The sequence below is a fragment of the Natator depressus genome, chromosome 16 (genome assembly GCF_965152275.1).
Source record: "Natator depressus isolate rNatDep1 chromosome 16, rNatDep2.hap1, whole genome shotgun sequence".
In the NCBI taxonomy this organism is placed as follows: Eukaryota; Metazoa; Chordata; order Testudines; family Cheloniidae; genus Natator; species Natator depressus.
In genome coordinates, this window is record NC_134249.1 from 22,650,654 (window position 1) to 22,675,446 (window position 24,793).

General features: G+C 40.7%; 1 protein-coding gene across 1 annotated transcript; it reads right to left on the bottom strand.

Annotated features, from left to right (window-relative positions):
• Positions 1–5,313: 5,313 nt before the first annotated feature.
• On the bottom strand, positions 5,314–24,789 carry RBM18 (RNA binding motif protein 18). Its single transcript, XM_074973495.1, has 6 exons — positions 24,767–24,789; positions 24,125–24,243; positions 14,897–15,023; positions 13,175–13,261; positions 9,987–10,072; positions 5,314–7,897 (listed from the first exon to the last, which is right to left on the bottom strand). Exons 2-6 carry the CDS (start codon positions 24,235–24,237, stop codon positions 7,738–7,740), a joined length of 573 nt encoding a protein of 190 aa, XP_074829596.1. The 5' UTR covers positions 24,238–24,243; positions 24,767–24,789; the 3' UTR covers positions 5,314–7,737.
• Positions 24,790–24,793: the final 4 nt, after the last annotated feature.

The following is a 24,793-nucleotide window of genomic DNA, read 5'->3' on the forward strand; positions in this document are numbered from 1 at the left end:
CCTTACACTGAGGTGTTAGTTTCCAACAAGCAGCTGTAGCCTTCCCTGTACGCAACAGTGTCACCAGTTTACTGCCACATTGATCTACAATTTGATTCAGTTTAACCAGTGCAAATCCCCGCTGTGAACTCGCTTAAAATCAATTTACCAGATACAACTAAATGAGATTGCAGCACCCTCAGACCAAAGGAAGTGCATCTAGGCAAGGTGGCTGCATCAATATAAGGGTGAATCCCCACACATTTTAATGACATTGGTAGAATTCTCCTGTGTAGACAAGGCCCCACCAGTTCCTCATTTAACCCAGCCTTTCCAAACGTGGGGGCTGGAGGGCCACGGTCAGACACCTGCAGCTTGATTAGGGACTGAGCTCCCCAAGAAAGGCACACCACTGACCTGAAAGGGTTTGGAAACCAATTTGGTTAAACAGGTGCTAGCCCGTGTGCACGCACTCATTTTGGTTTAAGTGGTTTACTGCAGCTTAATGTAAACCAATTCCTTTGCACAGTGATGGGCAAGGGCAATAAGCCTGGTTTAAATCAAAAGAAGAGGGGGCAGGCAGGGGCTTGCAGCAGTGTAATGACATTGGTTTAAAATCACACCTTTAGCTAACTTACTGAAACTTTCTTGTGTAGACAATGCCCACAACTCCCAAAGAAGGGGCCTGCTTTTCAAAGGCACTGAACTTTAAGAGACTTTTCTAATAATAGGCTAATAGCATGTCTCCATATCTGTTTCAATGGCAGCTCCCCTCTGAACAAATATGGGGACATAGGCCCCACTCCTTCAAAACACGTAATCTTGCATTTTTATAACGTTGAGCATTAAAGCAGCACCATTGACCTACTTTACTGCTTTGTGGAAAGGGCTTATTTTGCTACTTTACTCTCTGCTTAGTTACCTAACTTCAGGCACCCCTGTTTGAAGATTGTGGATTTTGTTGATTTCTGCTAGGAGAACACTCAGGTTGGAAATGAGACAGCCCGCGCTTGGCTGCACACCAGTTAGCTTTTCCATTGCAGTTGTATCTAGCAATCTTGGTTTAAAAGGGTTTCATTAGTAACATGATAATTCTAGAGCAGAGAACCAGCAGCAGTTCCACCATGAAGTAATTCTAGGAAAGTAACATGAGATGATGAAAGCTAGAGATGGATACTCGTGGATATTAATTTTGACAGCTAAATTGGTAAGCAAGAGGGAAATCAGATGAAAGTCATTTTAGAGTAAATACAAGACATTACATTTAAACATTTGGGTTGTGACAAAAACTGAGGGGAACCAAGAAAATTCAAACAGAAGATTAATAGTCCACCCTTCCCTCAGCCCTTTGGGCCTCTCCACAGTGACCTGACAGAAGGATAAAGTGGCAGCAGGAGCAGAGACAAGTGCAAAGGAACCGATGCTGGAAAGAACAACTTAAGCCACTTCTCCATGCTTATGGGTTCTGAATTAGCTGGGAATTCTTCAGAAAAGGAATGAGAACATGTGGAGAAAATAAAGGAGCAGTCTGCTCAGTACACAGCAATGCTGAGTTGTATTAAGGAGATAAAGAATGATGCAGTATTAGAATGGCCATAGCATAAAAACAATGTCTAACTAGTGTTTTTCTGTGTTCTCTGTTGCTGTCTATGGAAATCAGGAGTGGACTCAGCACGGAGATAGGAACTCTCCAATTTAAGCCTAGTTTATACAACAAAGTCAGGTCAATGTAAATCACCATGCATCAACCTATTTAGGCACATGTCTACACTCAGCTGTGTCTCCCACTGTTGTAAGTGTCCCATTTCGGCAACACAGTAACACTACATCCCTGAATGGTGTTGAACCATAGTCAATGTGCTGTGGTCAATGTAGTGCAAGTGTAGATACCACGTGACCTACGTCAACCCCAACGGTCCTCCTGCAGCTGTCCCACAACGCCTGATAGCAGTTGCTCTGTGACAGTGACAATTGTGAACTCCACTGCCCAGGGGTCATGGAAACCAGGCACCACCCTCCTCCACAGAAACTTCCCCATGTATTTTTTGAAATACCTTTTCCTGATTGTCCACCTTGGTGAGCACACCTAGCAGCTCTCCCTTATTGTGTACAACTGCCCAACCAACCAGGCCAGCTGCATGCTCCAGATGGGCTCCTGCCTGGAATAGACATGAGATATTGGATCTCCTGGGCCTGTGGACAGAAGAGTCTTTGCAGGCACAGCTACAGACCAGCTGTACAAATGTGGGATATTCACAGATTTTATGCAGGACGCAACAGACAGCTGTAACTAGTGGGATATTTTTCTCACTAAGATCTAATCTAGTTAGTAAACTCCCCCAGCATCCCTTCAATCTACCAAAAATGCATTCAACTGTCATGCTGCACCTGCTGAGCTGGTAGTTGAATCTTTCCCTGGAGCCATCAAGGTATATGTATACCAGCATACAACTTCATGATCCAGGAAAGCAAGGGGTAGACTGCCCACCCACCCATCACTATTGGTTTTGCAACATCGCCAACAGTAATCCACCCATCAGGGAAAAAAGGCCTCGCTTGCAAGTTTCCTAACAGTCCTGGATTCTTAAAGATGCAAGCATCATGCACCTTCCCTGACCAGCCCACACTGATATCAGTGCAACATCCCCAGTGATCCACCAAAGGTTGCATCCTATAGAAAATTAGCCCTTTGTATTGATGTATGCTGTGGCAAGTTGGGTCAGGGCTAAAATAGGGATGTGGATGCTGTCTATCAGGAATCCCATAGCTGCAAATCCATCCATAATGCCCTGCACAGTGCCAAGAGTCACAATCCCACAATCCCAGGTTTCAGAGTAGCAGCCGTGTTAGTCTATATTCGCAAAAAGAAAAGGAGTACTTGTGGCACCTTAGAGACTAACAAATTTATTTGAGCATAAATCCCTCAATCCTATGACGACAGCCCCCACTGGATTTCCCAATTCCAAAATGATTTCCCACTGATCACCAGTTTGCTACTGTTGCAAGCTTCCAAGGAGCAATCACCACTCGCTTCTCCACTGTCAGTGCAGCTCTCATTTTGGTGATAATGCGCTGAAGAGCCGGCATGAACTCATCACACCAATCCAGGAATGTGGCCTTTCAAATTTGAATGTTCTGCAGCCACCGCTCACTGTCCCAAACCTGATCCCAGCAGTCAGCGCTCATTTCTTAGGCCCAGAAGAGGCACGCCATCATCTGCAGCTGGTCTGTGCCAACCACCACCTTGAATTATTTTTCATGTCCCTTAGCAATCTATCCTCAAATAAATCATATCCCCCATTGTTGTGGTACTTCCTGCGGCTCTGCAAACACTAGAGGATCGTTTGATCTGTGTTTGTAATATTCATGACAACAGTGCAGAGCTGTGCATGCTCCAAGCTTGTCAGAGATGGCAGACAGTGACAAGTGCTGTGCATCTTTGTGAGATTTTTAAAAACATGAAAATTATGGGATAGGGGAAAATTGCATGATGGGAACTTAACCCCTCGGTCCCAGCCCCCTCTGTGCAACTAGTGTGTGCCACAAAACATTGTAAAAACTCCCCAAAGGTATCGTGCCAGAGGGTGGCATGTTGCACAGTGGGATACCTACCCACAGTGCACCACACTTTGTGTCAATAAAAGCACTCCTGAACACAAAGCACTGACACAAGCAGCCAAACACATAGGCACACAAGCAATATACTAGCCCTGGTGACTTTACACTGACTAACTTGTATTGACCAATGGCCTAAGTCTCTATCACTACCTTCATCTGTGGCCTTGAGACCAAACCTTCATTCCTTTGACACCCAAACTCCAGCTGTTGCTCAATCAAATGCAACCCGGGATCAGGGAGTGGATCTCCTCTGAAGTCTGAGTTACACACATGTACCAAAAAGTGGCACTATTTACCTATGGCTGGTGAGGAATAATAAATGTTTGCCCAGTGCTTTGGGAATGCAAAATATTAATTGTCAAGTATTAATAACTTTACTTCCTTTCTTCCATGCACCAAAAAAATCAAAGTTGGATCATCTGTGATGGCAGTAAGAACTGATTGTGTCAATCAGCATAGTAGCTAATATTGTGTGAGATTTCTCAGTAACAAGGTATGTGAGATAATATCCTTTATTGGACCAACACCTGTTGGAGAGAGAGACAAGCTTTTGAGCCACAGAGAGCTTTTCTTCAGGTCTGGGAAAGGAACTCCCAGCATCACAGCAAAATGCAAGGTGGAGATGTAGTAACTGAAGTAAGGTGTTTTGTGCAGTCTCGATTCTCTTCCACAAAAGGATAGTGGCGCATGAGTGATGTGTGTGTATGTGTATGTGTATATATATGTATATATAAAAAACCTTTCACATAAGTATGCAGGGTCATGGGTAGGTACTCTTACTTGTTCGAAGTATAGCAACAAATAAAAATTCTGAGAGTTGAAAGACAACAAAAGTTAAATCCCAGCCCCTTTGCATATGGCATTCATTCTTGGTCATCCCACCTCTAAAAGGGCAACCCAGAAGCAGTGCATTGATACAGGATGAGATCCCTGAAGAGGCAAGATGAAAAAATAATGGACACTAGCTTCACTGATTTCAGAACAAAGTGTAAAACTCAGTCCTTTTCTTAGCGATACCATCAGTGCCATGGATTCAACCCTCCAAGTCTCTAAGGTTATGTCTGCAGTGTACAAAATGGATTTTTTTTTTTTAACATCACGATAGCTAACTACATAAAATCCTAATGGAGACAACAGGTTGACCTCACCATCAAAGGAGAACTATTATCTTCACTATAAAGCGTGCTTATGACACTATATGATCCATAAAGTTCTGTAGTGCTCACTTCGATAGAGAAGATTTACTTAACACTTTCTATCTCCTTACCATCCAGTGCCACTAGGATAGTAGCAATCCCTTGTCTGAAAAAAAACCCAAATATTAATTTGAAATAGTTTAAGTATGAGGTAAAAACATTCAAACTTACATTTTTGCTTTTGTAGAGTTTATAAACTCCTTGATATTCTATTCCAAATGGCAGGCGAGGGCCAGTACCTCAGAATTAGAAATCCACTAAAATAACTGTAATGGAAGCACACACACACTCTTACCAGTATATTCTTCTATAAGCCTTTAATTGTGGCAGAGAATAAAAATATCCATGGACACTGTGAAAGGTGTCACATTTATCATTTAAAAATAAATGTTAGTTGGAGATTTGTTAGTCTGAAAGCGACTATATTAGTCTGATTAACTGTTGAATCGTAAATCTATAAATGCTGAGAGCCAACTTCCCTTCAGCTTCTAGGGGAAGGGATTTGTTGCAAACAAAGCACTCAATCCTAACAAGATGCACTACCAGGAGTCCTACTGAAGTCTACTGAGGCTACTCCTGGTCGTAAGCCCTATTCCAAGTAGGATTTGTCCCTAAAAAGCTAGTTAGAAGTAACAAGAATGACAGACACAAGGTAATTTCTTCCCCTTATGCTATCATCTAGAGTTGGGTCGTCATACTAGCAGCCACCATCTTCATCTGCGAAGCAAAACTAAGGTAAGGTAAGAGCCCTGGCATACCGAAGAATGGCAATCAATAACTGAATCATCATACAAAGTCTTTTTTCTAACAATAGTGCAAACAGTTTCATTTACAACATAGGCAGAGCCCACCAACTGAAAGGTCCATTTACTCCAATCATTCACCCTCCTAGGTTACTGGTTCTAGTAAAGACCAAATACACAGTTTAGACTTCTATTTATTCACACAGAGCTGTAAGAGCCTCAGCAAACGATCATATTTTAAATACAAATAAATATCACAGTAGCTTTCGAAAGGGAACACAACAGCATGCCTGATTCAAATGTAGCTATTTCTAAATTCATATTAAAAATAGAATTGACCATTTTGTTTTAAATAATTAGTCTAAATCCTCTGAAGATTGCAAGTGTGAGACCATATCACATAAGTGTAAAAACCTAAAACAAAACGAAGACCCAGTCTGCAAAAAATTTTAGCAGACAGCAGTGTGATTCATAGGGGTGCTAAACCTAAAAGGAGGCTCACTTTCTTCAGATACCTGGGTAACAAGAAAAGTTAGAAATCAAACAATCGCTAAAGACCTACTTTTAAACAATGATCCATTCCAGGCTTTGAAAACAGTGCATCTCTCATACAAGTGTAAAACTATGCTCTAGACAGATAGTAGAGAGGCTTTAAGGACATTATCAGAACTGTCATTATAAATTTCACTGTAAAATAGGTGAACAGTTTTAAGCATACAAACCTTAGTTTGCCATAATGAGAAACATTTGGTCTAGAGAGAAACCCTGGGCAGTTTAGAGATAATTATCTCGTTTGGAAATGTAATGGTTATCATTCTGGGTAAAACATTCAGGCCTGACTGGCAAGGCAGAAAACTATATTATGGGTATAAGAACCTGCAGGGAGAGATTGGACACCACGACAACATAGAAGTACATCTCCTGTAACAGGACATGAAGCTGTCTCCATCATAACTTCCACTTGTCACGCATATCCAACACTGTATTGTGCACATAAAGGAACTAAACATTTGCAGTTTCATGGATCTTTTCTCAGATCTTTTGGTGTTGCAGAGAATGTTTAGGGAACAGAATGTGCTGTGTGCTGTTTTAAGTGAAATGCCAGTCCATTAGAGATAAAATGAACACTTTCTAAAGCAAAGATAATCCCTACAATACAGTAGCACCGCTATGCCACAGATCCCGGTCACCCATATTTTCCTAACAGTCATAACCAAGCATCTTTGCTAACCAATCAAAAAAAGGAATTAACCTAGTTTGGGTGGATTTCTGAGGTAGTCTTTCTGACAGATGTCTCTGGGGCAGCAACATTACAGTGTCACACTGTCACATCTGGTTTATGGAGAATAACTTCTAAGGGGGATTACATTTATGCATGCTAGATATGCTACTGTAAAAACTTTAAACAGCATTTTCACACCATAAAATTCTACTGTTTTGCACATGAGATTTCAAGATCCATATTTTAAGTATTGTCATTTTAGAAGCACAGAGTAAATTCAATTATGTATAATAATTTAATAATTCCAATGCATTGAAAGAGACACTTGGATTTCTACAACTGTTCTGAAATATTAACATTTAAAATCCTTTTGCTGTCCCATGGTTAGATCTGGCTTTAATTTATTAAATTGAGGTGTAAAACAGATTTGCTGTCTTGTGTATAAATATTGCATTTTTATTTGCTAAAAGACATTGCAAAACCCATTTTAAGTTTGTTGTATGGAAGATGAAAAGGATTTTTTATGGTAACTAGTGAATGTTTATCAAAACTCAGTGTTTTCCCTCTGCTTAAAAAATATTTAAACCAAGTGGAACACTTCCTATGTTTGGGGGGAAAAAAAAGATACTTTCTTAAATTTAACATTCAGAATTAAAATGGAACATTCCTTGTGTTTTCTTTTCTAACTGCATACTGGCTAATATTTCTGGTCTTACTAATGAAACCAGACTAGCAACATGGATTGTCTAAATGTTAGTCACAAGTTTTGGATGGAACCTTATTTTTTCTGGACAGCATTGAATTCTGTACATACACTGACAGTACGGCGCAGTTATCAGAAAATTTAAAATGTTATGTTACAAAACACTGTAGCATATACAGTGAGATTGGGAAGGAAGGTGCCAGCTGAGCACAAAGTACAAAAGCACTGGAGGTGTATAAAACAGTCTTTCTTGCTACCATTATCCATTCATAATCATCATCTTCTAGATTTCCAGGCAGTTCTGGAGTAAGGAGTAGTCCTTTTTTTATCGGGTGGTTTGAAGTAGGAATAAGCTGGTGGTGTTGGATATTCCGCATCTGGATTCTCTGCCATCATTTTCAGCTTGGCTTCAATGGCTTTTATTTTTGCACTGACACTGGAAAGGGGAAAAGAGTGGAAGAGATAAGTCTAGTTTGTCTTTTACTAAAGACTGAACAATGTTCTCAAATAAACCAATGTCTCTTGCATCAGAATATTCAGATGTGTCAGGAGTAGTTAGAAGGTGGCTAATGTTACCTTCATAAAGGGAGTAAAGGTGGTAACCAAGAATCTACCAGCATAAAGATTGATGTACAATTGCATTTTGAATGCTTTGTACATTTTGGCTAGTGGGAGATCTGACCTGCATTACTGCACAACAAAATAAGGATCCCCTCCCACCACACACACAAATAGATGTTCTCTTGTTCGCTTTGAACCAGGAAAGCATGCCTAAAGTCTTCTCACTACATGCAAGTAATGCTACTTTACAACTAGTCTGAGCAAGTTGTGATACCACCCAGGAGTCAGCCTCATACAAAGCCACTGGAAGTTGCAGGGGAAAATGCAAGCCAGGCACTTCCTTCAAGCTCAGAGTCAATGGAATTTTCCAGTCCTGGGTTCGAGTACAACTATGCTGCCATTAATATGGAGAGACCGTTTTTCCAGCTTTGTCAGAGCTCCTTGCAAAGGAAGAAACTCCTCCTCTGCCCCATCCCAAACTCCCAGAGCCCTCTGTCACCAACACCCTCCTACTAGGTAGGGACAGGACGGCACTTCCTTCTTCAGCTCACGTCAATGTACTCCTCAGTCAGAGCACTGGGTGTTTACTACTACAACTCCTATGTTCATCCAGTGAAAACAGTCCCAAATGACAGTGACCAGCGGAAATTGGCTAGTACTAGTGCAAATTCCTACAAATTTCAGCCTAGTTTTCTTTATTTACTGGCAATTCAGTTATATTCAGTCCTAATCCCCATATAAAGCTTCATTTATAGACTGCAGAATAATTAGACACATTTATATAAAACATTTAATTCAAGGATCACAAAGTGCTTTAAAAATATTAAACGTCACAGCTTCCCTGTGTGATATGTAAATAGTTTCAATTATATGGTTTCTCTTAGTGGACTATAGAGTGATCTCTTTTCTCACTTTTTTATATGGAGTCTTTCCTCTTGAATCTGCTCTTTTAGATCCAACCTTTTGCAACCATGATTCAGAACTGTTATCTGATGAACAGAGCATAAAGTTATCTGCTAGTTTATTCCTTTGGAGATATTTAACTTGTAAATCATCAAGGAAACTCATCTTAAGAGATCAGGCTAAAACAAAAGTAAGTAAGGAAGCATCTAGGCTTGTAGTTTTCCCAGTGGTCTAACAAAGGGACATTCAATGGGATTAACTCTCTTTCCTGACTTCCAATCAAGAAAAACATGCACAAATCTAAAAGGACAAGCTCTACATTGAGAATGAATTCCCCACCCGTCTGTTTATTTCTAAGATCCGTAACAGCCCCGCCCCCCATACTTTCTGGCATTGAATGTGATGCGCAGTCCTCTGCTCCTGCAGGTCTCTCTCACTGCATTTCTCTTCAAGACCAGGGGCTCGATCATAATGAGAAGTGTTCAGTATTTTTCTACACCAGCATTTTCACTTTCATTTTGGAGATAACAGGGAAACTGGAACATGTTTTTCTCATCTAGAATGTTCTTCTAGAGTCATAAGTGTGAGAGGTTGGAACAGTTTCTAGGGCAGCTAAAATTGCAGTATTGAGAATATTGCATGGTGCACACTCTAATAAAACAGTGATCCCAGTGTGGCTACCAGAAACTGATAGAGACAAATGGCTATTACTGAAATACATCTGAAAAATGTGGGCATCTTTGGCCAGGTGTGGTCATGGGACCTGGTCATGGTGATGCATTACACTTAAAAAAAACAAAAAACAAACAGGGGTTTCATGTATCAATAAAGATAAAAGTTAAGTGTCAAAATTGTTCTGCATTAGATCAGTTATTTTGCAGCCTGACCTGCATTCAATAAGATACAGTAGTTAAAGTAACTGTTTTAGTTAGGATCCAGAAAACAAAACACAAAACCAAAAAACCCCAATTGTGGACCCATTTCTGTTTCCATTGAAGTCAAAGGGAGTTTTGCCCCTGGGCTGACTGATTTGGCCACATTTTAATTATGTGGGTTCCTACCTTAGGTTAGACTGGGTTGGCTCAGTGCTGGAAGACGGTTCAAGACTGATTGGAAGAATTTTTTCATTTTTATTATGATCATATCTCTGCAGGTGAGAAAAGAGACTTTTAGTAATGATATTGCTTAAGTGAACTTGAATTGAAGACAAAGGCTCAGAAACACCAGGTTCGCCAACAGACACACTTCCAGCCTGAATTAATCTCACTTTATATTCTGCTGGCAAGCAAGAGTCTGTACAACTTTTACCAAAAAGCCTTGAGGTTAAGCTACACAGTAAAATGTAATGGCCCTTACAAACGTATTTGTTTTATTTGAAAATGCTTCCATTTGGAGTTCACATACGGCTAGAATGCTGTATGATTATCATGTGCACTTTATTTTGGATCATTAAGGTTTATCGTACCATCATTTAACATGTTTAGAGATGCTTCTTAGGAGTATGGTGTGTGGTGGTGGGGAAATATTCCAAATAGAACATATAACATATGTTCCCAGAGCTCCCATTGGCCGGGAACGGCGAACCGCAGCCACTGGGAGCTGAGAGTGGCCGTACCTGCAGACGCTCAGGTAAACAAAGCGTCTCGCGGCACGCCAGGGGCTTACCCTGAACAAGCCACGAACCAAGTTTGGGAACCCCTGGCCCAAGGTAAGCCTACCACAGGGTACTAATAGATATGATCTTTATAGAAGCACAGCGCAGAACCAGAAGGGCACACAGAACACTTGTTTCCTGTTCGAATGCAGTCATATGGAATTCCGCTGTGGAAAAATAACACATTCAACAACAGTTCAGAACCAGCTCCATTCATCAGAAGGCAGTTTGTGAGCCTCTCTTTTCTGACTGCAATGGGCCTCCTGAAATATTTTCAGTGTGTTCTACTTCCATGTTTCACTTGGCACAAATTCAGGTTTGTTTTTCTGTAGAACTGCTCAAAATGACAGCATCTAGTAAGGTTTTTTTCTTTTTAAAGCCTTGGCTGTTCATCTTAAAACTATGTAGCGTGGTGCTGGTATTGCCTAAAATAAACACTTGTCACAATAGGCAAAAGCCTCCTGCAGTTAAATCTTTCCATTCAGAGAATTGCAAATGCTGTTGCAAACTGAACTAAGGTATTTTGCACATTATTTGCGATACTCCCACACTGCTTGTGCATTAGGTTTTTCCGCAGAATTCCTCTCTAAGCAAACATTTGCTGTACTGACTGAAATTCCATTTATGATCTGACCATTTTCCATGCATAGAGAAGCGTGTAACATTCTACGAGAGCGCTACAGAATTTAGAGTTAATCAAAAATGGAAACTGGGTTTCCAAGAATTTGTATGTACGCTAAAAAGTACTGAGCCCTTAGAGCTTGATAATTAAAAAAACACGGTGGCCCTTAACAAGGCTACCTGTTTCCTTAGCTTTCAACACAAATACATGTGTGTATTTTACAGCACAAAGGCTGGGGGAATTCCATATGTAACATTCCACATTGGGTAATTTGCTTTTAAAAGCAGCAAGTCACTCCCAAAAATCCAATTTTCCCCAAAGGAAATAATGAAAGATAGTTGTTAAGTACAACTTGGTAACTGAATGGCAGGGAAAAGACCACATACCGAAGAAATTAAAAGATAGGAATATGAGAACGACCATACTGGGTCAGACCCATGGTCCATCGAGCCCAGTATCCTGTCTTCTGACAGTGGCCAATGCCAGGTGCTTCAGAGGGAATGAACAGAACATGGCAGTTATTGAGAGATCCATCCCTTGTCATCCACTCCCAGCTTCTGGCAGTCAGAGGCTAGGCCGTGGTTTTCATCTGCAGGCCGCTTGCGGCCCAATCAGTACAGAGCTGTGGCCCATGTGACATCCTCAGGACCATACAGGTAGTACTGGATGTGGCCCACAATGGTAAATAGGTTAAGAACCATTGGACTAGGGACACCCAAAGCATGGGGTTACACCCCTGGCTATCGTGGTTAATAACCATTGATGGACGTATCCTTCATGAATTTATCTAATTAATTTTTTAACCCAGTTATACTTTTGGCCTTCACAACATCCCCTAACAAAGAGTTCCACAGATTCGTTGTGCATTATGTGAAGTGCTTCCTTTGGCTTGTTTTAGGCCTGCTATTAATTTAATTGGGTAACCCCTGGTTCTTGTGTTATGTGAAGGGGTAAATAACACTTCCTGATTCACTTTGAGACCATTCATGATTTTAATAGACCTCTATCATATCCCCCCTTAGTCATCTCTTTTCCAAGCTGAAAAGTCCCTGTCTTTTTAATCTCTCCTCATGTGGAAGTTGCTCCATACCCTTCATCATCTTTGTTGCCCTTTTCTGTACCTTTTCCAATTCTAATATATCTTTTTTGAGATTGGGGGACCAGAACTGAATCCAGTATTCAAGGTGTGGGCGTACCATGGATTTATATAGTGGCATTTACCATCTTCTTATACAGAGGCACCGACTTCCCCAGTTCCCGGGGGATGCTTGACCCCCGCTCTGCCCCAGACCCTACCCCCACTCCACTCCACTCCATAAATCAGAAGTAAAAGAATCTACCACCTGCAGTGCTTTAGGAAGCAGAACAGAAAAACTAGGAAATGCAGAATCAGTGACACACCCTGTCCAAAAAACAGTACTGGGGAGAAGTGATCTATAACCTCAGCTTCAGGACATAAGCCCATCACTAGCTGATCTCTTGTGGGCAAATTATTATGGAGATTCTAAGATCTTCTAAAGTTCCTGGCCAGTGTTGTAGACAAGATGCTGGCTTTGATGGATCACTGGTGTATTCCTGTGTGCCAGTTCCCATGTTCCTAAATTTTACTGGGATTATATCAATACAATTGATAAAAATCTGATCCTTAATATTTATCACGTACAACTGATTATGATAAAAGACAAGCAGTTAGTCTGCAGAAAACATTCAGTACACAATTTCTAAAGGGTGAAAATATGTAAGGAATAAGATGGGCAGCAACATTCGTATACCAGGATGTGAACAAAATAAAAGCTGAAAATAAGATCACACAAAAAGCTTACACAAGCTCTGAATGCTGAAGTGAAAAGTTAAGAGTATAGAGAAGGACAATTATGCAACTCTCCCTGGTCTTGATCTAGCACAGAGAGAAGATTTTTGTTTCAAATTATGCATCCTCATAAGGCAGTTGAGGTTTGCAGTCAAAAGCTTACCTTTACTTGTGCATGTGCCCATCGCACCACCAGTTTCTTGGAGAGGGCCAGCTTACCATTGAGACATTGGATTGCTTGTTCTGCTTCCTGCACCGGAAGACAGTTCAATAAATAAACCAACTTAATTTTCTATCAAAATCTGTCCAAGGACTGATTCTTCCATGTACAAGACTGATTTACAGGGACAGCCGACTAACCTCATAGAATCAATCTATGCTACTGTTCAGTTAGGGTTTCTGGGAACCCCAAACACCCATGCAAGCTACAATGCCCTTATAAACCATTTCAGAGATTACTCACAAGGAAAACTTCTTTACTCAAGGCAGAATAAAAGCATCACAGAAACTTCCAATGAACCTGATGTAAGGAACATTGGAACAGTGTTTCAAGGAGGTTTAAAATTGCTCGGTTTCCTATGGTAAACACCTGCAATTCACTATTTGTATTTCTCTCAGTATTGCTTGCCTAAACTATTGACTTTACACCTGGACTCTGTTAAATAATCAGTGTTAGAAATATCTGAGAATGAGACAAAGAGACAGAATATGAAGGTCAGCCACAGACCACACAATACATCATGGATTTCCTGAATCCTTAATATTAACTGGCTGATCCAGACCAGGCCCTACTGGATCCTGCTATTTCTTCCTATCCAGCTTATTTGTCTGTAGCTACCTCTGAAAAATGAGCTTCAAAAGATTTCATTAAAGTCATCCTGGCTTGCTAAAAAATTGCAGAAGATGGGGGTAGGGGGGAAGACTATAGTCATTAGTATGTTGTTTGCTTTAACTTTGAGTTAATTTCTTGCTCATTACTTTAAAAAGCATTAAAGTTAGAATTACAACAGCATCTTTCAGTTACTCTGCTGCCCCACAGTGCTTCTATGCAGTGATCCCACTACTGTTAGCAACCTTCACTGCGGTATTATTTTCCCCAGTTCCTCCCTTCCATGCATCAGTGCTCCAGTGTTACTTCCTGAACCACAAGGGAGTGATATTGAGCGGTATGTTGTGGCTTTAAGCCCACCTCCTTATTGGTGATACAGCAACAAAGGAGGAAGGCTGCACAAAACAAACACACTTTACCTGTGTAGCTCCTCACAGCTACACCCAATCCTAGTTGAACTGTGACAACATTTGTGACTATGACACTACAGGTAACTGAAATTTCAACCCATGCTTTATAATGTGAGATAAACCCCACAGGGATCAGAAGGGAATATTTCTTCCCCACACTCCCAACAGATGCACAGCATTACACAGTGGAGAATTGTATGAGGATGGGGGTTTGTGTCTTCCTGAAGCATCAGGGTCTGGAAGAGTAAAATATAGGGAGAAAACAGCAGCAGTCGTCCTAGGTTTAGTAGGCAACACAGTATGAAACTAAGAATGTATATGGATTGTCAACAAGCACTTTGGTACCCTACTAGACTACCATCCAGTAAATCTAATGGCTTGCCTATTAGAGTTAGCGTCAAAAAGCTTTAACAAAACAGCCCCCGGGAGGCGGTGTGGGAAGCACCACTGTTACTTCTAGGGACTGCACCATATGGGTGGGATGGGTATGCAGAGGGGTTTATGTATTGCAAGGCACTTGGGCACCTCCTTTTTCCCTTCATTATTGTCTTCCATCTCATCTTTCAGTTGATGAAGTTAATTTAGACAGTAAAGGTAATCAGCCAGTCACAGGGATCAAATGTTAAGAGAAAAAAAGCCAACATACCTGCTTGGTTTCAAAATTCACAAAACAGTATCCTCTGGGCTGCCCCTCCAATGCGCCTGACTTATGGAAGAGAAAGTCAAATTGCTTTACTTTGCCAAATTTCTGAAGGAGTTTGAGGAGGTGGTATCTGAAAAGAAAGAACACAACACAGACATTTATAGGCAACCTTGCACATGAAGTTACAACAAGGCAATTTTAAAAGGGTGAAGAAGTCACCACATATAATTCAGTGACTTAAATCTGGTCTCAAATGTGTTCTCTTAAGAGTATGCACCCACTTCCATATATTTGCCAACCAGTCTAGTATACAACATCCCTCTGTGAATATCATCAGTGCCTGTTTTGTCAACTCACAGCACAAAAGCCTTAGAACTTAATCCATCCCCAGCAGTGCCATCTGAAGGGTTTGCAGTCTGGGCTAAATTGTGAGTTAGTGACATTTGCCTGACATCAAAATCAGAGAATCAGCCAGATACTGGAGGACAAAACTCCATAAAGTGACTGAGAAGTGACAGAAGACGAGATAGAAGCTGGTCAAATTGCTTTTATGTCAGCCCAGTGAGACCTAGTGATATGTTTCCGGTTGAGGCATATAACCATTGACATGCGCTAACCGTTTAATTTCAACTATGGACATGAAGATTACAGGCACGTCGATTTAACATTATCTTGCACTATTAAATGTGTTTTGTTAAACAAAGTATAAAAACCAACCACACAACTGCACATACTACTAAGATTTTGCACTTGATTTGTCTGCTTTGCAGGCTAGTGCACTAGACACACAATAAGGACTAATTTTGTTGGTTGAGTTAAAGCAATTTCTGCAAGTTCTCTGAACTTTTGTTAAAACAACGAGGAGTCCTTGTGGCACCTTCGAGACTCACAAATTTGTTTGGGCATACGCTTTCGTGGGCTAGAACCCACTTCATCAGGTGCATGCAGTGGAAAGTACAGGAGCAGGCATAAATACATGAAAAGATGGGAGTTGCCTTACCAAGTGTGAGGTCGGTCTAATGAGACAATTCAATTAACAGTAGAATACCAAGGGAGGAAAAATAACTTTTGTAGTGGTAATGAGAGTGGGCCATTTCACAGTTGACAAGAAGGTGTGAGTAACAGTAGGGGGAAATTAGTATTGGGAAATTAGGTTTAGGTTTTGTAATGACCCAACCACTCCCAGTATTTATTCAGACTGAATGTGATGGTGTCCAGTTTGAAAATTAATTCCAGTTCTGCAGTCTCTCGTTGGAGTCTGTTTTTGAAGTTTTTTTGTTGAAGAATTGCCACTTTTAGGTCTGTTATTGAGTGACCACGGAGACTGAAGTGTTCTCCTACTGGTTTTTGAATGTTATAATTCCTGATATCAGATCTGTGTCCATTTATTCCACCACAGTCTCCGATGATGGCAGCTGATTTGAGAAGAAAATAACTGGACCACACTTCACCTGGCTAGACTTCTTCCTCCATAACAGGAAATATTACCTAGGAGTTACAGCAGGGAACTGAATCAGGTCTCTTAGGAGCCAATGCCAGGTCTAACAGTGACTTGCTGTACAGGTTTAGCAAGTCACCTGACCTCTCTGTGCCTAATTTCCACTATATTAAATGGGTAGAATACTTGCCTCTCTACCTCACACTTAATGTTTGCAAAACTCTTTGAGATTCTTGAATAAAAAAAAAAATCCCAGCATATGCACAAACTCATAAATTCAGTGGTTGACCCACAACTGCCAGCGTGTCAAGGACCTTCAGCAAGACACATGAATAGCAAGGGCACACAGACATTTTCCCTAATTAAAACCTGTTTCAAACATCTTTTCAGGCTACCGGCAAGAAAGTTCCAGGAATCTGAGTAAGCTTCCGGGACTGGCCAAAGTGGACATGCAGGATGTGCGTTGTTAGAGGGTAAAGGTGCAACAAACCTTCAGGCCAGTGGTGGATGTGGAAGTTGTTTCAGAGTGGATTAAGCAGATTTTAACTGATTACCAGAAAAGCCTTCCACCTCTTACAAGCACAGATGAAATACTGATGTGGTATTTCCTACACTATGTTCTTCCAAAAGACCTGTAAACACTCAATCGCTGCTCAGAGGAATATGAACAAACTAGACATCATAAAATATATTGAAAACTTCTAAGCAAAATGGAGGAATTAACAAGATGCTGGCAAACTTTACCACTCCCTCCCTTCCTGTTGCATCCAGTGCTACCCAATCAACAAATTCAGACACAACTGAACATCCATTTCTAGGATGTGCACTCCTGAGGTGCTAAATTCCTCAAGATATGGAGACCATTCCTTGTTGCATCCTCCAGAGCCAGGAAAAATGTTGAAATTCCAGGGCCTTTTGAAAGCCATTTTCACATAATTAAGTAATGTTTTATTAGCTATTTTTAGGAGTATGAAAATAGAGCCCTGACCAAACTGTTCTTTCCCCAAATATTGTTTCAAAGTAGAAGGAAACAATGTTTCTGACCATATTTTGTTCAGAAACAAAAATTCCCCTAACTTATATAGCTACCTTGCCAAAGGGAACAGAGTTTGTTTTTCTTGTGAGAGCCCACACATCCAAATAGTGACTATTTATTTTTACTTTCTTGGCAGCAGAGTGGCAGTTTGTAAATGTCCTAAAAATACAATAATCTGGAAGATATCTCCAGCAGATTATATTTAGGTCACATTTGACACAAACACCCTTTATCATCAAGCCACAATTAGCTAAATTTATACAAATGCTGGCTAAATCTATTCTGGATGAACCAACCAGAATTGCAGTCTTGTATGAGTAAAAAATGGCAGGCTCTGTATATGCCTTTTAGCTATTGATACTTTTAGATCATTAATAATAATCAGAAGTTTAACCAATGGGGTTTACAAGCAAAATGAAATTTAGAAGTGAAGGAAGACCTGCCAAGGAAGTATGTAGTCTGAAAAAGTGGTCTGTTGTAAAAACTCCATGCTTGAAAACTTTATTAGACCAACCACTTGGGCTACTTGGAGCTTTGAGCTATTCACACAGATGTGGCCCCCTCAGATTGCTGTAGCCAACCTCAATTTCCACTTCCTGTCATCTGATGTAAATGTGAGACAAACCAGCAGCTCTCCCATTTCCTTTTCCTTTGGCCTTCCTCCTGGCACCCTGAGCGCTATTCAAACACACTCAAGGCTTCCTCTGAACAATGCTATCCCAAGGATACTGAAAAGGTACCGGGCCACATGCTAAATCTATCATTACTAGGAATTTTCCCCCATAGGGACCCAGTAAATGTCTGTAACAACAACTTATGTACACATTATTTTCTAGGTAGAACTCATCAGGTTAGAATCTTAGACAAGTAGCTGCACAGTGGAGGAAGGAGAAAAACATACTGTAGAAGCTTGCACACATTCGATGGCTAAGAAAATGGAAGTCAATACGTGTGTAAGTGGGTAACAAAGTGTAACATTTTAAATACAATATTTGCCTTTCCAAAATACTCTTCAAGTAATAACCTCAGAATGTTTTGCAGACAATAAGCCTCAACTGCTGTGAGGAAGGCAATTGTTACACTCGTACAGATGAGTAAACTAAGGCACAGCAAGATTAAGTATCACATGATAACAGGTTAGTGGTAGAGAGCAGAATCCAGATGTCTTAACATCCAGAACTTCACTCTAACTCCTAGAATAAAAGTTCACAAACTGTGGTCTGTGAACAATCGGTGGTCGCCGGAAGAATTGCTGATAGTCATAGACAGACGTCTGGTCACATGACAGGGTGGAGAAAAAAAGGATTTTTTAAAAATCAGATTTGTTTTAAATTAAACACATTTTTCTTTTAAAAATAAACTAATTTAAAATTAATGTTGAAGTTATGACAGCCTGTATTAAAGGCCTAAATTTACTATAATCTATTACAATAATTTAAATAAAAATAACGTTCAAGCAGTACGTTTGTTGCCAAAGTTTAAAGAAAGTCAAACCACTGAACTGGTGCAAGTCACTGGCTAAGCACCTACAACCAGAGTTTGTTGAAGTGCTAAACCTGCTTTTGACAGCAGTATACTGTTCTGCAGGTGCAGAATATTTGTTTAATTTCAGTTTATTTTACTATTTCACTTCAATGACTAGGCAATTTAAAGTTGAGAAACTGATTGTGAGCTGAAAAAGCAGGAAAGCTGGTTTTCCTCTTCCACTCTACGAATAAAAATGAGGTGAGAGGATGAGAGCTACTAGTTCTAACATCTTAAAGGACATGGTGACTAGAAACAATCAGCTCAGTTCATTAACTACAGATACTTCCTTTGTTTAATAAATCACTTAGTTTTAAAACAAAATGTGTTTTGATTAATTTTTTCTTATGTATTCATCAAAATTGAGATAGTTTTAACTAAAAAAAATCATTTTAAAATGCTCTTTCTGTGCATTTTAACTGAATTCCAATTTCCATCCAAATTTAGCTTGATACAAATCATAAGTAAAAAAATCATACTCTAGTAAACAAAAACTACATCATTCTCCATTTTCTAAAAAACGTTGAGAATTCAGAATCTGAATAAATGTATGTGAAAATATATAATTTCTTAAATAAATGTGCATCATTATAGTGTATCCTCCTGGTTAGCAAACAGAATCACCAAATTTGGCATAAAGACTACATTTAACTGCAAGTCAACATGATTTTATGGTTACCAACCAGTGAGAATCAACCTCTCTTTAGGAACAATCAACCCACTCTACCACATGATATCAGGGTGGATTTGATTTAAATCAAATTGATTTAAATCACTAATCAGGACGACTCAATTTAATCATGGATTTCTACATTAAAAAGTGCATTCTTGTTGGCTGTTATAACCTTAATACATATTCTTCACAACTGGGTCTCTTTTATGGCCTGCTGCCATTATAGGTTTTCCCTTCTAGTGAGAGAATGGTATGGTAGATCTCAAATCAACGAAGGCTACACTCAGAAAGACCTCAAGACTTCTGGAATATGCTGCTCAAACACTTTCACTTTTGTTTTTACTGCCTGTCCCTCCCTTCTTACATTTATCTCCAGACTTCTTTTTCTTGTCGAGATCTATTCTGCCCCCAACAATCTTCTTTTCATTGAACTTTTTGAAACTTGCACTTTTAGAGAGAGGTAAGGGATTGACTCTGTGTACACAAATTTGCAGAGGGACAATAGGGTTGAAAGCTGTTATTTCTCACCTCTATATATTATTTATTTAAAACATTTTTGCTGTTAACAAGCATGTTATCTTTGGAGACAAAAATCCACAGTTTGAGAACTGCAAAACTAAGCATCTCTGATGGTATCTTCTAGACTGAGCACTGAGTAGATAGAAAGATTAACCTAAATAATCTATACAGAAGCCCCTGGAAATCTAGGGTCCCTAATCCATGAACGACTGGAACTCATTTACAAAACTTTTCTTAAACATTACATGAATATATTGTCTCATACTATATAATTAGAATTTATAATCCCTATTCCATGATGAGATATCTTTGAGCTATAATGTATCTTAATTAAAAGTACCTTTATATAGGTTTTTTCCTCAAAAAGCATTTTATCAAAAAAAATCCGATTTAAATAAAAAAAGTGGATTTTTTAAAAAAAAATCATTGATTTTTATCCACCCTGGTTGCCACTGAGATATTATGTAATTACGAAGGAAAGGAGACGAGGTCTGTGCAAGTATGACTGGGAGAGGAGATGTCCACAGGAATCTCACTATTAAGACGCAGTACATACCATGAAAAGAAGAAATTCTGTGCTAGTCCCATAATAGAATCATGGCCATAGTATCTGCCACACGATTCATTTTTGCATAGCCAATAGTCTCCTTAACTCCACATACTGGTGGTTAGTAATCTGTGGGAAGCAACACTCCCTATGCTTAATTTATAACTTTTTAATATTCATAATTGTACGGTGAGATTTGTGCTTAAACATGTATATTTTCTACTGTCTTTACAGCACCCAATTTGTGGCTATGGGTTGCTCTTTAAAGGGCTTCATGACTGTAAATACTCAGAGTTGGGACCTCCATTTAAATAAATAAATTTAAACCCAGTTCTTCTTGAAGGAAGAACACCAGCTATCGGCATCAAGATGGTTTTACTCAATTACAAAAAGATGCTACATACAAATTCCAGTGGGCAATTCCCTGAAAAAATAGGGATCTGCTGCAAACAAGGACTGACATTTAGTTTTCACATGTACTTGTCCTCCTGATTGGTAAGCACAACTACGATCCCTATGAAGGGCAGGTAAAAGCACATGTCAAACTCAGAAGTGATCAAGAAAAGGCAGGAGCCAAGAGATCTCTTCTTGTATGTAAACTTTTACTGACGTGACATGAAAGATTCAGTTTCTTTACTCAGCACTGATAGTTCAAAGTGAAAAAGGGAGCTGCACGGAAGTAAACTCAGAGGCTGTTTAATCCCTGTAAATGGTGTTGTCCTCTGCTGAAATGATTTTTAACTGTATAGTACTACTCAGCAAAAGAGGAATAGAATACTCTCACAAAACTGTGACTCAGACCTTTGTTATGCTAACACTAGAATACCCATAGGTCTTAACCCAGAATTACAAAACTTTAAATGAATACAATTCATTTAAAAACAGATATTGCCAATAATGTGCAATTTTTTTTAGTGACTATTTTAGTGCTGGGAAAAAACTCCTCAGCACAGGTACAGAATGAGTAGCAGCTGGGCAACAGTCACCCACAACTACTCACCAATATGTTTCAATCCTGTTATAGAGGGACCACCTCCGAGGGTGAAAGTGGAATTCAGCCCTCTGCCTCAGCGGAGACTACCAACAAGTGGACCAATTAATGCAAAATAACAGTGGTTTTTTTTGTTAATGAACATCTGATCACCAGAAGGAAGTGGTCTGAGACACACCAAATTAATTTCACACAGGTCACCTAAGAGCTGCCAGATGGTAACAACGTTCAGCCATTATTGATCTGGGCTGGATTTGAAGTGATGATCTACAGTAAGAGGCTCTAACAAACGGCCTTAAAACAAGATGTAAGAACATCGCAGGAAGGAATGTCAGAGGAAGTTATACAGCCAAACTATTTAACAAGCATATTATACTCCTTCCCTCACACTGACCCTGCATCCTGAATCCCCAAGGACTTCACAAACAAATATTTCCAAGAGGCCATATATCTAATCATGTCATCTTGTGCAATTATTGAATGCAGGCAAACCAAAGAAATACAAACGTGGGGCAAAAAATGGTAATTAATGCAAAAGAGGTGGCCGTAGCCCAGAGCTGAACGATTGAAGAGGACATTACATTAATGATGGACTCCACTTAGAGACACGATTAGAACACTGCTCCCTGAAAAGGAACTGCACTTAGAACAAAAATGTAGCACTTGCAAAAACATAAGGAGCAGAACAAAAATTGGTTCCATGACAGACACATAAAATAGTCTAGGGAAAAAAAACCTATTTACTTGAAGTGTGTAAACCCTTGATTGTTCGATAAAAACTCCTAAGATTTTTAGTGTACCACACAACTAGCGTCTAATATTTTTACAGCAATCCACCTACCTCCCTGAGATTTTAAATGTACACTTGTGTTACCACAACATTTAATTTGCATTTAATCATTCCAAGGCCAGGGAAGTGTGATGCTTACACATTTATTGTAGACAGAAAATCTTAAGAGATTAGGGTCATGTTATATTCTGTATAGCAGCTGTTCAGTTACTAAGTTAGTTAATTCCCTGTTTAGTCCACACCCAACTGCTGACAAGGACAAGATAGCAAAATAACCACCTGGATCTTCCCGCAAAGTGTTGCAACAAGTCTAAAGTTCCTGAACACATTTTTAGAAAAATAAAAGGATTCTTTTCATCTCCAGATTTCCAGTCGGAGAATTGGCTCTGGGAAACGTCACATCAAATGCACTGGCAGTGTGGCTACATGAACTCTCTCACAGGACAACTGTGCAGCAGGAGCTGTACTCTACATCCGCTGTCTATCTCTGGAGCCCTTTCCTACTATTTCACGCCTCTCTTTAGGAGGTACTGAATCATGGTGGTACCCAAGTACTACCCTGGCACCCAGTGAGATCCAAATGAAAACAAGTCAGCAATTCAGGCTAAGCACTCTGTTAGCTCTAACTCAAAGGTTTTCAAACTGGGGTCAGCAGACCATGTCTAAGATTTCCAAAGAGGGTCACACTTTTACTTGAAACTTTTTAGGGATCCGCAAATGAAAAAGGTTGAAAACCACTACTCTAACTTATTAACATTATCTTCTAGATCGGTATGTTATTGAATTAGAAAATAGAGAAGGGCGCTATTACACTATTTAAGATACCATCTTGATGGGATGTCATAAATGTCAACACTTTAGTATCCTTCTCTCCCCCAAAAGGGCCAGCATGTCTCATCCACTGTACACTTGTAAATCTTCAATATTGTTTTCAGATATCGCAGTTACTTCTTTTAATGTCACTTGGGACTAAGTTTAACACTTCAGTATACAGTGGGTAGTGCTGGGTAAAAACAACTGGGAGTCAGATCAATACTAGCCAGCCCTTTCACTGGATGGTCTGTCTCTGATTTGCATTAGTCACTAGATACTACCCAAAAAGAAAAGGAGTACTTGTGGCACCTTAAAGACTAAGGAATTTATTTGAGCATAAGCTTTTGTGAGCTACAGCTCACTCATCGGATACAGCATCCCAAGGGAAGCAGAATGAGCATTTGTTTGGGAGCAATTAAATTAGGACTGGGCAAAGCATACAAAACTGCTAAACTCTGATGGTAAGAAAAGTCTGACTTCATACGTTAGGCACTTTAGAGCTGGTTTCTAAAGTATCCTTAAGCAAGTCTTCAGGAACAGCTGGAAACTTCTAATCTAACTTGTAGCAATACAGTCGGAATGGAGAAAAGAATCAAGGGTCAGGAAACAGGCAATGTTTTAAGCACAGTACATTAACCTCTTTATCCACTAACTCTTTGCCAAGGTACCACACAAGGCTCTGAAGGCTTAACAGCTCCTAAATATTCCAGACATCTCCAGAAATAATTAATCTGCCATACATTATTGAATGCTGCTGATTTTAATGGATAGCAGAGGCACAGGTGCTGTGGAGGAGCAGCAGTCAGAGCTGAGAACTTCAAAAGTCAACAAATTAAGACTTAACGCGCCTCCAGGTTACCAGCACTGTGATCTGTGGAAGTTAAAGCCGTTCAGACTTACTCGGTTATCTTCGGATCCAAGTTCCCAATCCACAGCCGATGGCCCTCCTGCAGAGAGCCCTCAGAGAGGATGGACGCGTTCTCCAAAGGCAGGGTTTTGATTTCCGCCGCCATCAATCTCTGCGTACGAGAAATGAAATACCGACACACTGAGTGACAGCTGCGAGACAGCCCGGGGGGAGCAGAGCCGCCGCTCCCCTCCCACCTTCGCCTGGGCCGGGCCGGGGCGGGGGGAGTTAGCGACCCCAGGACGGGGGCTGTTTATTTAAGCGGGGACACAGAAAGCCACGGGGGGGTTCTGGGGAGAAAGGAGCCCGGGCAGGGGACACGCTGACCCCACCGCAGGAAACCAGAGACGGGCCCGGACTCGCACAGGGGCACGGGTGGGCGAGGGACGGGGTGGGGGAGGGTACAGAGAAAGGCCAGGTCGGGGGGGGGGTCAGGAGACCGGGGGGGGGCTAGACACTGTGCTGGGGGGGACACGAGGCTGGGGGTGGCAGCAGGGGGAGGCGGGGCGAGGCCGGGGGCTGTTGCCATGGTGAGGCCGGGGGCGACGCTGGCAGGAGTAGGCCGGGCCGGGCTCACAGGGCCCGGGCGGGGGCGATAGGCCGGGCCGGGGCCCAGGGCCGCCGGCCGCACTCACCACGGGTCCGGCACTCCGGACCGGCGC

What these genes read in the sequence shown, in the direction of transcription:
- RBM18 (XM_074973495.1), bottom strand. Translation starts at nt 24,237, where the DNA reads ATGGCGGCGGAAATCAAAACCCTGCCTTTGGAGAACGCGTCCATCCTC. An exon ending in TGAATTTTGAAACCAAGCAG is followed by an intron (nt 13,262 to 14,896) that starts GTATGTTGGCTT and finishes CTTCCGGTGCAG; the next exon opens with GAAGCAGAACAAGCAATCCA. An exon ending in GGGCACATGCACAAGTAAAG is followed by an intron (nt 10,073 to 13,174) that starts GTAAGCTTTTGA and finishes TCTCACCTGCAG; the next exon opens with AGATATGATCATAATAAAAA.